Raw genomic sequence first — 16,888 nt, 5'->3', positions numbered from 1 at the left:
CCCCCCCCCCCCCCCCCCCCCCCCCCCCCCCCCCCCCCCCCCCCCCCCCCCCCCCCCCCCCCCCCCCCCCCCCCCCCCCCCCCCCCCCCCCCCCCCCTTCATTGGTTCTATAAAATGTGTTCTTTTACAAAAAAATATATATATATAAATATATAATTCTCCTTATTTTATTCAACAGCAGCCCCAGTTGTGTTGTTCAGTTGTGTTGCATGGAGAGTAGCCTTTTTATTTGTGAAGTTGGTGAGCATGTCGGTGTGATGTGCTCGTACACACGTGGCCCGTGAGCACTGCTAATCCCAGAGGTCACGGTGGTCCTGGTCCAGATGTTCTGTTTAGCCACCGCGAGAGGCTGTCGCCTCCTCCAAGGGTCTGTTGAGAAGTCCGGTGACGGGGCCGTCACCATCCTACAGCTGACTGAAAAAGCCGACTTCTTTCAGGTTTACTTTATTGAGTCATGACTGATCACTTGAAATGGGAAACTGCAGCTTAACATATGTACGCATCTTCTGAACATGGAGTTATAGTGTGTGTGTGTGTGTGTGTGTGTAGAGTGTGTGCGCGTGCGTGCGTGTGCTTTATCACAAATCAGATCTTGTTTAATAAAAAGTTAATTGAAAAATCATAGGTATTTTATATTGAATGCAGTAACTTTATGGGCCAGTACTATATTACACAGTGCAATGCAGTTATCGGTATATTAATAATACAAGTTAATTAATGTTATTTCTTTTTGTATTTCTACAGAACAAATCTGAAAAGATCAGTGAGGATAACGCGACCTTTTTGATACTGTGAGATATGGTGTTAAAAGTCAGTTTCCCCCCTGTACAGTTGTGATTACTCACTTCTTTTATAGAATAAAATGTTTTTTGGTGCACCCTGGTGTCTATTGTTTTTAAACTGCAACCTGGGATAGCTGTGATGTAATGACAAGTGCGGTATTAAACACAGAAAGTAGAAAATATCCCTATTATGATTTAGCTTGTTTGGATTTATGGGTTTTTATAACAAACTGGATGAGAACATTGCAAAAAATATTTTTGGGAATCCCATTTCTAGACTGATGCAAATATGCTATTATACATTATATGTATGTAGTTCTTAAGGTGTTGCCTTTTGGGCTTAGTTCAAATTTTAAGGAACTTGAAATGAGACTTGCAGAAAGCTTTGTCTTCCCTGAGGAATCTGTCATCTCTTTGTTTGTTGCAACAATCAACAATAAGGCTGAAGTTACTGCTTTATAAAAAAACCTTGGTATGGGTAAGGAAAAGTATGTTAAATATTCAAATCGGCAGAGATACAGAGAAATAAATCATCCTCTGCACTCCCCAGTAATCGTTTCTAATTGCAAATAATAACGAACACCCACTGTATTATGCACACGTATCCATACTCACAGCTCCGTGTTGCCATGACAGCAAATTCCCAATATTTTCTAGCAAGAAAGCTGAGAGATATGGGCTTTTAGTCATTACACTGACTTTACCCTTCTATGACTAGTTATGGCTTTTATAACAGTAAAGACAAATATCCTCACAGAATTAGCTTCTTCTGTATCAATTAAAATCCCAGTATAATCTGCAGAATTTTATAAATTAAATGCCTAAGAATTGATAAGAAACATATTTTCTCAGAATGCACATAATTATTCTTATTCACTTTACATATATTTATCACTGATATAACCAAACCTAAGTTATGATATGCATTATTTCAATATGATTATTTCCAAAAACAAAGAGCAAGAAAAAGGCACTGACACACAAAATTCAGTGAAGATTTCACGGCTCACCAATTGGCCAGCAGATGTCACTAAAGAATGAAAATGGGTCACATCATGTATGCCATACTGAATTCTCACTGCAGCCAAAACTGGTTATCTCTTGATCTCAGATATATTCGGAATCTGTTATAACATTGGACATTTTGGCAAAGCTGACATATTTGCCCAAATGCCAGCACCTGCCACAAGCGTGCGCAACAGCGACCTGCTTGTCCCAGCCTGTCAACCCTCAGCAAACCACTCAGAGTCTGAGATAAGAACAACAAAAGCTGCACCAAATAGGAATTCAGCCTAGACATGAACTAACAGGCCCATGTTATGGCTTCATAAATATGCTTCAGTGTCAAATATGAAAATCAGAAGTCAAATATGCAAATCAGATGCCAGTAACGAAGGCCTTAGCAAATAAATATGTTTACCAGGAAACCAAATCAAACCAATAATTTGTTATTTAACTAGCTATATCGTGCAAACTGGGCAAGTTCAGGTTATAAGTTATGAGTTTGGTGGTTAGGAATCAGTGTAGTGCTGTTTGTGGTCCGAGTTCAACAGTCTGATGAAAGATACTGTCTTGAAGTTTCCTGGTCCAGGGCCGGACACTGTAGTACCATCTGTCTGACTGTCTAAAGCACAATATGCCTGTTAGGCATCAATTAAATCGACCAATTAAAACTATTACAGGGAAAAGTGACCGACTCTCCATCTGTATGCGTCTCACATCCGTGTCATACAGCAGCTGTGTTAAAATGATATTACATTTTGACACCCCTAATGCTTTCTCAAACTAATGCATGATGATGATTAAAATGATTAAGTTGAAACAAGAAAGGGCAAAAATGAGACATCCAAAATGATTAGTCAAAGTTTCTGAGCCACAACTGAGCAGTTCTTTTGCTCGGTTGGCACAGGGCTCCTGAGGGACTCAGGGTCCATTCTTCCATTGCAAATTGTTCTAACTCAGCGGTCCCGCTTAGACTTTGTGGCTTTGGAAAATATATAATAATTTAGGTGCATTTTATTTTAATCCGTGGTTTATTTTGACGATTATTGTCACCTTGTAATGTGTTGAATTTTTTTTATCCGCCGCATGTGCATATTTTCCCGCCACCCCGAGCGGAGCTGCGGTTAATCAGATTGTTCGATTAGAGTAGCGTTTCAAAATGTGACGCCTCTTGGGGTGAGTAGACAGTGGTCTGCAACACTTATTGTTTAATGATTTGCATATGTTGACTTTAGGTTGAGTAGAGTTGTGTAGAGTTATGACCACTGTGGTCAGAGCTCCCAGCTGTCTGGCTGGAGTTTTAAACTTGTCAGGGTGGTTAAACATTCGTCACATTATCGCCTTCTACATGCTAGTAAAAAAAACAAAAAAAAAAAAAAAACAGCCGTTCTGGAAGTGTTTTTTCATAAAAGTAAAAATAATATATGCAGTGTTATCTTTATATTACTTTACTTTTATATGACTTTTTAACATTTTTTTATTGCGGCTCTCTTTTGTGGGAACCGTGTCCAAATGACTCTTTGATGTTGAAGGGATCTGTGCGGGCCACTCCAGGATCTTGGTTTTGGAATCTTTGAGGAACTAGCCAAGACTGGCCAGGCCTGCAAAACAACCCCACAGCATGAAGAAGCTACTGCTACGTTTAATTGTGGGAACTGTGTTCTTAGTGTTTGTGAGGGAGATCTGAAGTGCAGAAATGGCGGGAGGGAAGACGACACAAAGTGGATGGCAATCGGAGGCAGACTGCATTTATTACGCTTGTCACGATGGCTGGACATGACGAGGATACGCACGACGTCACGAGACAGTAGTTTATTACATGGGTGTAGTTTAGTCTCAACTAAGAACACCATTTAAAAAAACTGTACCAAACCGTCTCACAAGCAATAAATCAGTCATCTTTAGACAACCATATACATTAAAAATGTAATTAATGTTAATGTTTAATTAATAACATTTCTCTTAATTTAGGGTGGTAGTAGCCTAGTGGGTAACACACTCGCCTATGGACCAGCCGTATTTTAAATTACAAATTGTACCAAAAGCTACTAAATATCACTGATGAATGTTTGACCTACGCCATATTGTGTATCTTTCAAATATAAATCACAATATTATAAGGATGTTTCTGCACAAATACAATACAATAGAAGTCAAACTGAGCAGATGGAAGTCGTTCTGACCCTGGGGACGCACCTGACAGTGTATTTGTATCCCAAGCCAGGGTAAATGGGAAGGGTTGAATTAGGAAGGGGCAGATTAATATAATTTGGATGCAGTTATGACAAGGACCGAATGGAAAATGATGGATTGGTCCTATTTTATCATCTGATAGTGAAAAGATAGTAAAGATAGTAGTAAAGTAGTAAAGAAAGAAACGATTATAAAATCTTGGACCAGTGCTGAGCCACTGCTGGCTTCTCACCACCATCACACAACAATGTGCAATTCCACTACAGTTTTATGGGGCGGTAATAACCCGGGAGTCAAGCTTGGCCATAAAATGGCCTGTACGTTCCTGCAGAGGAAAAGTTCCAGTCCCGCTACCTGCATTGTGTTTTAGAGCAAAACTACGCTGCTCCGGGGGGGCTGGATTGGTAATTGGACCTCAGGAAGAATTCTAAAGAAGTGCTCATAAAAACAGAAATAAATACCAGTGGCATCTTAGACTTCGTGATGTTGCCAATTATAGAGAGAATTCTAGGTTCTGCCGGAAATTGTACATCTCTGACACCCTGAACGCTGACATAATGTGAAATGTTTCCACTGGGGGGCGCAATTCAACAAGACAATGCTGTTTTTACCCAGAAGCCCCTTAGACCTTTTGTTTAGGTCTTTATTTAAGTATCATCTATTATACATTTCACCACTGTCTCGCCACTGCTGCATACCTAAAGAGGAACCTTTCACAACACTGTCTGATGTTAGAATTTTTTTTCTTCTACATTTTGCAACACACGTACATAAGCTTGAAAACTGCCTTTGTGTTTGTTTTCCATGTTTTATGGTCCCTGGGACTGGGGGAAAAGTAACAAAGAGTCTAGAGCCAGGCTTTATGGTGCTAACCGGCCGGCGTGTGGGAGAATGATTAACATCCTAAGAGCGAGGAGGAAGAGTGAGGAAGGACAAAAACATGATTCATACATGAATAATGGATGAGTGTGTACTGTGCGTCTGTAGATCACGAATGGTTTACAGAATTCTCGTCACTGTCCAGACAAAATGGGGGGTTACTACCTGTGGATTTTTGGCCCAAGATGTTCAAAATGTATTTTTTTTATGGGGTTGTATTAAATTTCTGTTAATAGAGGTGAACGCAGAAAAGGAGCGGAATTTGTGTTGGTCTTATTTGAGAGAGTTCTGCATGTGCCATGCAGGAAACCCGTCTGATATGTGGATCATCAAACATTTCTTCAGATCGCCAGACCGTTCCTCTAAAGTATGAACGGGCACGGCTAGCTTGTCGTAAGTTAGTGGCGCTTTTTAACGATTTGTGAATGATTTAATGAAGTGTTAGAATGTATTTTAACACTTGCATGTATGGTGAAGTTACAATATTATTTAGTTCCGAAGACCAGAGGTGCTGCAGTAATCTGTTCCTCAAGTAACCTTCATTCACAGACATTTCAGAAAACGTTTAACACTTTACTATAATAGTATTATATTTTTTTAATTATAGTAATATAATACTACAAATGAATCAATCACCTCCAAAATATTTGTGTGATTATCATTCACCACGTTGTACAATAGTTTCCATCTTGTTAGGTGAGAACAGAAATGCAGACCTGCAAATTGCAGATGTTACACAAAGTGGAATAAAAGATTTCATGATGTTTGCAAAGTATTTCTCCCAGGGTAACAAAATGATGCTTTATGTTACATCAATTCAACTGTCAATCAATAAATAAATGGCCATTGCACTCAGTGACCGTTTCACATGTTCAGGCTTTAGAAAGTGCGGTGCCACTTCACCAGGAACCGGCGTACCAGGTCTCCCCCTTACAAAAGCTTAAAGCCTGGTCTTGCAGTGAAATAACAAGGGTGTTCCCCTTGCCAATAATCACCTTTGTGTGGTGGATCTCGGCTTTGAAAAGACCTTGGCAGTGCACATTATAATTATGCTTAATGTCAGGTAAGCTGGGCCACACCCGCCTGTATTCTTCTGCTGCAATCTGTCATTTTTTCCCAACTTTCACCTGTTTCAACTTGCGAATCCACACTACGTACAGAAGAGTCGTTTTTTTTTCTCTCTCGTTCTTTATTTGTCCTCTTTCAGCAAGCATTTGGCAGTAGGGCAAGTCAATGTCAGGAGAATAATTAACCTCATCTTCTCATTTAACTGAAGAAAGGAATCAATAGCTTGGTCCTAATGACTTACTGATGTCCTTAAGAATTCGCTAGTGGACAATGTGGCCTTTTGAGGGGAGATCTGTAACGTCACCATTAATGCATGATCCTTTTTTAAAAATAGGAACATGCTGGTGGTCCATCAAAACATAAATACAACAGAATACATGACTAAGACAAAGGGGCAATTGGGCAAATATTTGCACAGAAATGTCATCCTATTGTACCTCAAAGTATCACATATGAGAACAGGACAGAGAATTAAACCACAGACACAGAATGAATGTCACTAAAGTCACTTTTTTATTTTTTGAACTGTATTACTCAAAAGGTAAATATGGAAAACGTTGTTGGTAAATTTAGCCAATGTTTTTTTTATGTTTGCATATACACGAGACATATCAATACAAACAAAGAACAAACCAAATTCAGACCCATCTGAAGGTAACCCACTTAAAATCACTTTTTGTTCGTAGAATAAAAACAATCAACCCTATAGAAAAACTGATATTTACAGTGTTAAAAATGAACACATTATTTACAACTTTTTGGATTTCCTTCTAGACTTGAACAAAATCCTGACACACACATGTACATGGAGAACTTTTATATTAACAAAAAGGAAGTGCTGAAGATTGGGATTCCTGGAACAGGAAGGCCCATCTTTTGATGACAATTCATAAACTTGGCCAAATCACATTTAGTATTATTATTATTATTATTATTATTATTCTGACTAATTTCAAAAAGAAAAACAGAGGAGTATAAATAAGAGGGCCTTAAGTAACTGTTTGGTCTAGTCTTGGTGCCTTCTACTGCCACAGAGAAATCAGCACCCAAAATCAAATTCAGTTGAAGAATTATGGCCAAACCTCTAAATGCTATTTCCATTTTGAATTGATGACTGGTGATTTAAGCGAATCCTCTAGTGGAATATAACATTTGTCTTCACTTTTACAAGGCAGTATGCATATTTAATTTAACTTCTTCTAACTGGTTTAAAGCCAATCACATGGTCACATGTAAAACAACCAAAATAACAATGGGGCAAAAGCAGAATCTTGATTGCTTTAAAATACCTTTAACCCTTCCAATGCATAAAGTTCTAAATTATCATTACAAGCTTATTGACGATTTAGGCTCTTAGTAGTAACTGTGATTTCATTGGGTTGATCTTAAAATCAACTCCATTTTGTTCACTGCCGCAATTCGAGCCGGCCATGCTGTGACATTCAGTAGATTTATTGATCTGTCCCACTGGTTCACAGTTACATCCTCAAATTCAAGTGAATGAATAACCTTCCATTAGAGAATCAAAAGATTAGACGGTGTGCGAGGCGCAATTGGCGCTCGCTGTAGTAACACATAAAGAGTTTGGTCTCCATGGCTACGGAAATGTCCAAAACAAAAACAAGCGCAGGTATTATCAGCTCCTCTGGACAAAGACAGTGAGCGAGCGAGTAAGAGAGAGTGAGAGCGAGTGAGATCGAGATCCACACATCTGCACCACTTTTATCTGCAGCTTGGAAACAGACTCACCTTCCAAGCTACTTGTAGGGGTTACGTGACAGAGTCACTAAACAAAATGTTGAGGTCAAGTATACATCAGTACATTCGTTGTAAATTCTACAAGAAATACATATTTTGGAGAAAAAAAAAAAAAAAAAAAAAGGTGTTTCAGACATTGGCAGCATTTTTTCTTAGTACTTAGTAGTCATGTTGGGTTCAAATAAAATCAAAAAAGTGAAACAACAAATGCAAAAAAATGAAAATAATATTAACAATAATAATAATAAAAAAAAAGAAAAAAGAGAGAGCTAGAAGGAGTTGTCAGTTCTGGTGGCGCTTCATGTGAAGCGCCAGGTGGTCCGAGCGCGAGAAGCAGCGGCTGCACGCCACGCACTTGAAGGGCTTGGCCCCCGTGTGCTTGCGGTAGTGCCGCGTGAGTTCGTCGGAGCGCGCGAAGCGCCAGTCGCACCCGTCCCAGCTGCACCGGTACGGCTTCTCCCCTGCAGAGGTGACAGTGCAAACCAAAGCACGGTATTAGTGTCATGCGAAACGCTCACGTTATCTGATCGATTTCAGGTTGCCGAGGTAGAAATAGCCGGGGAGAACGAGCAAAGGCCCGGCTCAGGTAACGCGCTTTTCCTGAAGCGATTCTGGTTATTTAAAGGACGAGGGACATTACTTTATTTTTATCTTCTTTAAAAAAAAAAAAAAAAATGCACACGATTCATGGGGAACAAAGCTCTCGAGAAGAAGTCGCCGACTCATTTGGTACGGACGTTGTCTTGCCTGTTACACGCTTGCGGTTGTCAGAGTAATCCCGCTGCCTTGAGTAAACACTTGGTCAGTTTTCATGGACATTCACGTGGTCCAGATAAGATCGGACATTGCGATAGTGCACAAGTGCCCACATCAAGTGTGATTTCAATTCCATTTAGGGGGAACAGGTACAGTAAACAGCCTTTGTGCGATAACCCCGCCATTACATTTCCCGCGTATTTACACAAGACCACGACTGGAATGGCCTCGGACGGGCTTTCCCCGCAGCTCTTCCAGCCACTGTCCCATGCCGGCCGCTTTCTTCTCGCCGAACGAGCGAGCATGTGTGTTTGCACATGTGCACAATCCACCGTACTGCGCAATGTGTGTGTTTTCGACGTAATCACTGTACACACTGGCCCATTGCTTTGGTTACAGTGTTTAGACACACTGGGATTCTAACTCAGGGCCCTTGTTCTTTGTTAACTTGGCAAATGCTCCATTAACTCTTTGCCCACAGCAGAGTGTATTATTTTTAGGGGTGTGACGGGTAAATATTGGCTGGTGGTTTTGTGTGCGAAACCGAATGTGTAGATACGCGTTCAAATCAATGGCCGATATTTATAGAGGTCCTGAACAGGCTCTAGACGTGCTGTGGAATTACATATTGGCTGATGTACATGCTAATCACTTACATCCTCATTTCACAGATTTCCCTTCTAAGACGACACCAGTATAATTGTCACAGCTGTCCATCACTTGCCACATGTGATAGGATCATTATGTCCCATGCCGACATCAAAGTGTCCTAACAAGCCGGCTCGGCAAACGTTCTCATTTGAATGATAGCACTTCGTGATGATTCCAATGACTTTAAGCATATCAGGAAGTGAACTGCTTAGCCAAACACACAAATACATTTAAGCACAAAATTTACTGTATATAAAAAAACGTCAAATGTCTTAATTTAACATTGCTTGTAAATCCATGCACTATACTGTAGTATACTGTATAATACTCGTGACAGTCTTTCGAATGGATATATAAAGGCTTTGTGAATTTCACTTTCATTTCTCTTAAATCATTGCCTAGGGAGAGAAGGAGCGCTGTTTTACACCCATGCCTGAGCCGGCATGTGATCAAACACTAACCATTGCTACATCAAACACTTTTAAGGCTGTGGAATCTACATTTTCAGGCAAAGTTTGTTCAAACACTCCTGTGCATAATACCTGTTTGGTCAGGTGGCCATTGGGCAACGGTTAGCTCTTTATCACAAGAGAATTTTATTACACACACATACACGCATGCGTGCAAACAGGCGCAGACAAACAAAAACTCCTGTAAGAACCCGCAAGGATGTGGTCTCACCATTCTGTCCATTTTATGGAGAACCGACTTGTGTGAATGAGCATCCATTTTTATTGCGACCCTTACACAATTGTGCCAGTCAAGTACAAACAGTTCAAACTTTTCAGGGAAGCCCATAAAGTTGCAAAAGCACATCCTCTTCTGCCTTATCAACGCCATTTGTTTGTTAAGGGAGGGAAATGCAGGCAATCGGGATGATAATATAGCCCTACACACACACACACACACACACACACACACACACACACAAACACTAATAAGGCCGACTCCAACACAGGGTTTAAAAAGATATTAAGTGCCTGGTCAAGGACGGTCAGTGAGCATCCAGTGGGTTGGGAGCCTGAAGGGAATATTTTTTCCCCGCAGTTTAAGACGTCAACTGCTGCACGCATTACAAAGAGAGGATGACGGAGTCCGCATTCCAGAAGGTTCCGCTGCCCCTCGGGACATGTCTATAATTGTTGCCACTCTTGTCAGAGAACCACAAGTGAAAGAATTTGGTGACGTGTGCTTTTGTAAATTAAAAAGTACGTGGAGCAAACTGCTGCAGATTACAACTTTTATCTTGCCCCCGATTTCCGGACCTCTTCCTTTGTACAGCGAGGAACTGGTTAGCCGGGTCTGTGCCATGAAGGCAGAGATTGACCTCTTTCAAAACAGAGGAGCCCTCCCTTCACTGACCCAAATTACAATGGATAGTAAAAAAGAAGAATAGGGAGAAGAGATTGCTGCTGCAATTCGATCCCCTTAGCACCATGTGAAGATCCTTTTTTCTTCCACCGGAGTGGGAAAAGGACAAAAACAAATTGCCATCCAGAGCTGGAAGAGCATTTTTGGATTGGCGGGTTTCATTTTACATAGCTCGGTTAAATGAAACTGCGTAAAGCCTCTCTCTCTCTCTGTCTCTCTCTCCGTCCCTCTCTTTCGTCCCCGTACTTTCTGTGCGAGGACTGCTGTGCGCCTCCTCCCCCTATCCTGTGCAGAAAATAGGAAAAGCAGGAGAAACAGGTTTGTCCTCCCGCGCTCTGTTCTTCAACCCTTTTTGGAAGCTAAGCGCAGGCCTGTGTGGGCACGCCGGCGCTTTGCGCATAGGGCCAATGAAAGGAGACGACGTGTCTCTTCTGCCTCTCGTCCTCTAAAGGTTCTTGTTACACCTCAATTCCCATAGATAGGGTTTTGCATGGGAGAACGTCCCATGCTGGAGCAATCTGTTGCAGCGCAGCCGCAGCGCAGCCTGATCAGGATCTTACCTGTATGAGTCCTTTGGTGTGCTTTCAGATGGGAGCTTTTTGTGTAAACTTTGGTGCAACCTAAAGTCAGACGGAATAAAAAGAATGCGATGAATACCCTGGTTCTGCAACACATCGCAATAAAATGTTTTGAGCAATGCAAATTTAAATAAAGCACCCAAAATCAAATTCAGTTGAAGAATTATGGATTATCCGGGTCCCAAACCTCTAAATGCTATTTCCGCGACTGGTGATTTAAGTGAAAATAACATTTTTTCTTCACTTTTACAAGGCAGTATGCATATTTCATTTCGAACCTGGGAAGTCGCAGTGGTGGATCCTCCTCTTCTCCAGTTCTGGATTGTTCCGTCGGTTGTATCGGGGGCCTGTGAGCACGCCCTGGCCATGTGTCATCAGCACCGAGTGAGGAGTCATCTGGCCCACCTTCAGCCCCAACCTGCCTTGGTAGGGTGGCGGTGGAGCAGGTGCTGTATGGATCATTTCAGCCTGGTTGTCGGGGCTGCCGGGCTGGGAGTTGGGTGGCGATGGCGGTAAGCTGTGTGGCTGGTTGTTGGACACGTAGAACTGCTCTGGCATAAGGAAAGCATGGTCGCCGCCGGTGGCCGTCATCAGGGCCACGCTGTTTAAGTTCAGCATGGTGCGGCCATTGCCGCCGCCTGCCGGCGAGTTGCTGTGGGACAGAGTCATGGTGAGTTCGCTCCCACTGATGGGCATCTGGTAGACCTGGGGCTGCTGGGGGCCGATGGGGAGGTCGTCGGTGGATGTGACCACGCTGGTGCTGGAGCTCATCTCAGGTTTGATGAAGAGGCTGTTGACTGTCTGGGGCGTGCTGAAGACAGATGTGAAGTCCGGGAGAGTCTGGAAAGAGCAGGGCACCTCCGTTCCTGGTTCAGTCTTCATGTGATGCTGCAGGGCGGGTTTGGTTGGTGGCCGATACAGGCCTGTGCGCAGGTGGGCATTGGGAAGGATGAGGTTGATGTTGACACTGTATGGCGCTGGCTTCTCCTCGGAGAAGTACTCATCCACCACGGACGCGCTCTCTCGCCGGTACTTCTTGTCAGTCAGGGAAGGCGACTGCGGAACACCTGTCTGGGGCAGGTACTTGTCCATCTCCATCTGAATCTGCTGAATGGAAGAGGGATTAAAACCACCAATTAAAATAACACATTGATCACAGAAAAGTAAAAGGGTCTGTTCTGGGAAAACAAAATGAAGGATCAGGCATAAATAAAGGGAGCATTTCATGCTTTTTCCCCCTTTGCCTGTCTGAGCAATTCTCCAACAAGCTGATGAGAACTTTCCTGCAACATTGACCAGCAGGCAGCTACTTTTAGAGATGCTGCAAGTCGAAACATGGTTAGAGATAGAGGGAGAGATAGATGGAGGCGGAAAAGAATCGCTCCCAGCTTTCTTAAAGGGCCAGCGACAGAGAACAGATGCAGGTACTGTCTGCACATGCAGCTTCACATCTGACTTGAAATGACAGATTTTATTGTGTCAAATTGTGCAATCGTTTATTTACCAGCAGGAATTTGTGTGCTGGGTTCAAACCAAACCGCACCATCTAACATTCAACATTCAAACACCTTGACTCATTCGTTTTGGTGCCAGAGAGGGACGTCTTCTATAGGATGTGGAGGTTCTGAGTAAGTCTGCTGTAGAAGCTCCTTGGATTTCACAACATAAGCAAGCTACCTATGGGTGGGCGCTTCTTGAAAAGATTCTGGAACAAAAAACACAAAACCCAAACAATGTGATGAAAAGAATTGATCGGAGCCCATACGTTTAACAAAAGTAGGCACCAGAAGAAAAGCAACTCATTCTGATCTAATGCACTATTTACATGCAATGCCTTTCAGATCCGTCGCAGTGCAGAGACCATCTGGTTTGGTTCTGCCGAACATTCTTGCAGCGAGGTTGAATATGGGCCACGGCTCGGCAATCAGCGGTGAACAAATAATTTGAGGGCTTGATGGCGCATTGAAAAGCTCCCTGGCCGCTCACAATGGCGAGCTCAATGCAGTCGGGGCAGAGGAGAAAGAACGTTTCAACGGCTCTCTCGCTCCTCCCTTTCTCCCTCGCTGTCCAGCTATTTGAAGCGCCAGCTATGTCAACAGTGGGTGTTTCGTCGATTTCCCCAGGTCTTTCTTTACCCCACTGGGGTTTTTCAGATGTGCCAGCCCTGCCTGCCTATCACTCTGTAAGCACTTCATACCCTGGCGTGCGAGGTCATGTTGACTAAATGCGAGTGCATGTTCCGCGCTGACACGTCTCTTCCTTCTCAGATAGCTCGTGCGCTCGTGGAGAATAAGTTGAGCCACATCGCTCTGCCATGCCAGCAGCTTGCTGAGCCAGCCCCGGTGCCACCTGAGAGGCTCCTGAAAACAGAGACCGGGCATTTCATGGAAAATGGGTCTCTATTTTCACAGAGAATAATCTGGTGTATGAAAGGCTCCTGATTTCAATACAAAATGGTCCTTGTGTGGTAGGAAGCCTGGCAGGAAAATGCCCTTGGCCCCCCCCCTCGTCCCAGTTTGCGTGCCCAGGTTGTCCCCCCACCTTTGATTCCCTGCTGTATCCCAGCAAGCACCTCATCACTGAGCCTTTGTGTTATGGGGCAGGTGAAAGGAGGGGGAGGAAGAGCGTGGTGCATCTGAACACTGGCCCAAGACCCATTCCAGTTAATGGTTGAAGGACATTTACCACCACTTGAGTTGGGTATCACCAGACCAGATAAAAGAAGAGAGGAGAGAGGACAGCAACGAGAGAACTGGCAGGGAAATTCATGCTGCAAAATTTTGGTTAGTTCACTAAATTGAATCAGTGAATCCTTTTAATCCAGGATTAATAACGATGTCCAAACAGTGGCCATAACAGAACGCCTTTAACCACTCGAAGCCTTTGCCCACAGGTGATTTTGCATGGAGATTTGCTCACTCTGCTCCATCAGACAAGAGTTGTGAAATCATGCTGGCCAGCTCAGGCCAGAAATAATCTAAGGATGGTTTATGGCTTCAGAGAAAAGAGATAAACGTTGTTTGGGATTAGTAAGACAGTGACTTGCAGGTGGGAGGTAAAAAAGTGATGAATCTCCTACTAGTCTCTTTTTAACCGTTTTAAAAACTTAAAAAAGGCTAAGTTAAGAAAATTGTGCTATCATTTCCTGATTTACTTCACTGAAATGCAAATGCTTTTTTTTTTTGTTTTGTCTAATTAACCAATATCGTCCAAGCCACACAATATTTGACTGTGAAGTCAGCTGTCAAGGGACATTGTAAAGTTTACTGTTCCCCAACTGGTGGCAGGACTTGCTGCAGTGACCATAGATGGATTGGCCCTCCAACACCTCATGCCAGAACAGAGGGGTAAACCAGTCGAATGTCAAGGTAGACATTCGTCACCCACATCATCATCATCAGTGTTATGTTATGCTACTTAATAGGCACATAGTACCAACCAAACATGAATTTGGAAATCCACATATAAAATAATAATTTGATTTGTCTCATGCCTTTACTAAATGGTGGTGATTACAAGACATATATATGCAATATGTCTCATCTGCAACAACAGAATTTGGGAGTAAAAATGTGTACCGGAGTGGTACATCAGTCATGTAAGGGGCTGTAAGCTCATGGAGCATCTGCTTCAGTTTTGCAGAACCATTCCAGTTTAGCGCTATGTAGCCCATGTTGGTTTTGAAACCAGTTCCAGATGAACATACTTCATGCTCATTAAGAAATAATTTTGGCGCCACCTTCTTTTTGTTGTCCAGGGCTCACACCACACCCACCCCCTGCCCACAGGCCAGTCTGCCGATTGTGGAGATAACCTTAAACCTTAACCTGTGTCTGTACCAACAGGTCAGGCGACATTCTGTTCTGTCACTAAAGATGCGTTACCTTTCGCCACACTAATTATTATAACCAAGTATTTTTCAGAAAGACAAATAACTGCGTCCATAAATGTCATATCTCATGTGGATGTGTGATGAGCTCCAGTGTCCTATTACAATCTAACAAGCCGCTGCAGACTATGGGCCTGTTCATTTAATCCAATTGAATAAATCATTTACAATTAGCCTGTAAAAGTAGTAATTGTTGTAATAATAACAATGATAATAATAATAATAATGAAATGTAGGTAATTGAATGTATTATCACTGTTGAATTGGTAGTCGTATAACAGTGTAATTGCTAATCGTTGTAAAAGCAGAAGACTGCGGGATCTCTCACCGTGGGCTTGACTTCCTCGAACACCGGCGCGTCCTCCACGGCGTCTCCGCTGCCGGACACCCTCACCGGCTTCAGCTGCGTGAGGACGACCCTCTCCTCCGCGATCGGGCCGCTGGCGGCCAGTCCTACACTCGCCATGTCTCGCAAACCAGCTAAAATACACGCTCGATATTCCTCGGTGACCGCCGCTGGAAGTAGTGGGAGAAAAAAAACAGAAGTAGCTTCTTTTGTTGCTGTTCCAGGTCCAGCTCAGGTGTTCGGCGCGACCAGATCCCTCCTTCTGTCAATCAGGGCGCCTTACCTGTCGGGAATAATAACAGCAGGCAGCCAATCAGAGCGCAGGGCGCTGCTTTAGGCCAATCAGCTGTGACGTGGGCGGGCCTCACCTGGCTAGGTGAGGCAGCGCTTTCCGTTGGCGTGAGATCTTTGTGTTGTGAAATCGTGAATTGGTCAAATAAATCTTTCCGAATTAATCGTATTGATTATTATTTTTCTAATAAACGGATCTGTAAATATAAAACCCGCAGCGTCGGACCGCCACGCTTCCATTTCCGTGCATGTTTATTTACTGAAGTTGCAGTCAAAACAGCAGCGTATTATGTGTCGCCATCATGATGGCAGTGATGTCACTTTACACACATACAGTCTAAGGCATGATGAGAGCAGAGCAATAAGATATATATACACATTTTTCTGTTTGTGTATGTGTGTTTGTACGTGGGCATGTATGTAATAGCATACAAATGGATTTTTTATACAGTCCTCTGACTGAGGAGAATGCTGAGTAATGATGTAGTTTCAGCTTTGAGGCAGCGCAAATGACTGTGGCATCATCTTTGCTTTCACGTGTTTTTCTTAAAAAAAAAACCCACAGCATGCTTGCCACTGGCGGTGTTTCGGCAGCTGCTGAATTAGTACTGTGGTACAGATCCAGTTTGCCTTGAGAGGAAGAACAGATGAAGATACAGAGAGCGAAGAGGATTTTTTTTTTTTAATGGCACATTTCAGCAAATCCTGCACCATGTAGTCAGCATGACATCACGGCTCTAAACCTTTTTTTTTTTTTTTCAATGACGTGTTGCATCATGTCATGGGCTGAAACCACCTCAGGTGTGTTCCAAATTTCTACTCTCACTCCACCAACTGAAATGGTGATTTGTTTACTCCAAAATACAGAATTTACCTCAAAATAATTATATTTCTGTTTGGAACAGAAAATGTAAAGAAAATGATAATCTTGATCTGGTCTGAATTTTACTGTGGAGTCTGTGCTAAACACTGTTGTTTGCGGTGTTGTTGGCAGGCAGTGTTTATCCACCTTATCCACTGCAATGGAGCAAAACCGTAGGGGGAAGTGACCATGATAGAAGAATGGAGGAAACTGGATCCTCTACATTCCTCTCTTTCTTGGGACAAAGCCTAGGAAGTGCAGTTCAGGATTAAATCAGATGTTGGTGCCAAATAAAAGTTGCTGCATCCAGTGGGTTTACATAGTGCAGAAAACATGTTGTCAAGTTTGAACTCCTACAAATAATTGCTTTCATGTTAGGAGACGCTAAGGACTAAGATGCCAAGGTACATCTGGTACAAAGTGTTTTATTATCTCTACTACAGATGTACATCACATGAGAAA

The 16,888-nt window shown here is 42.8% G+C and overlaps 1 protein-coding gene across 2 annotated transcripts; it reads right to left on the bottom strand.

Moving 5' to 3' along the window:
• Positions 1-7,786: 7,786 nt before the first annotated feature.
• klf5l (Kruppel like factor 5 like) lies at positions 7,787-15,548 on the bottom strand. 2 transcript variants are annotated; one of them, XM_028984637.1, is made up of 4 exons: positions 15,256-15,548; positions 11,317-12,145; positions 11,021-11,080; positions 7,787-8,143 (listed from the first exon to the last, which is right to left on the bottom strand). In XM_028984637.1, exons 1-4 carry the CDS (start codon positions 15,391-15,393, stop codon positions 7,965-7,967), a joined length of 1,206 nt encoding a protein of 401 aa, XP_028840470.1. In that variant the 5' UTR covers positions 15,394-15,548; the 3' UTR covers positions 7,787-7,964. The 2 variants fall into 2 exon arrangements, with proteins under 2 accessions (XP_028840470.1, XP_028840471.1); XM_028984638.1 differs by having other exon boundaries at positions 11,317-12,142.
• Between the last annotated feature and the right edge of the window lie 1,340 nt (positions 15,549-16,888).

Source organism: Denticeps clupeoides, chromosome 6, assembly GCF_900700375.1.
Source record: "Denticeps clupeoides chromosome 6, fDenClu1.1, whole genome shotgun sequence".
Taxonomy (NCBI): Eukaryota; Metazoa; Chordata; class Actinopteri; order Clupeiformes; family Denticipitidae; genus Denticeps; species Denticeps clupeoides.
The sequence above is the reverse complement of the archived record's forward strand: the minus strand, read 5'-3'. Positions and strand labels throughout refer to the sequence as shown.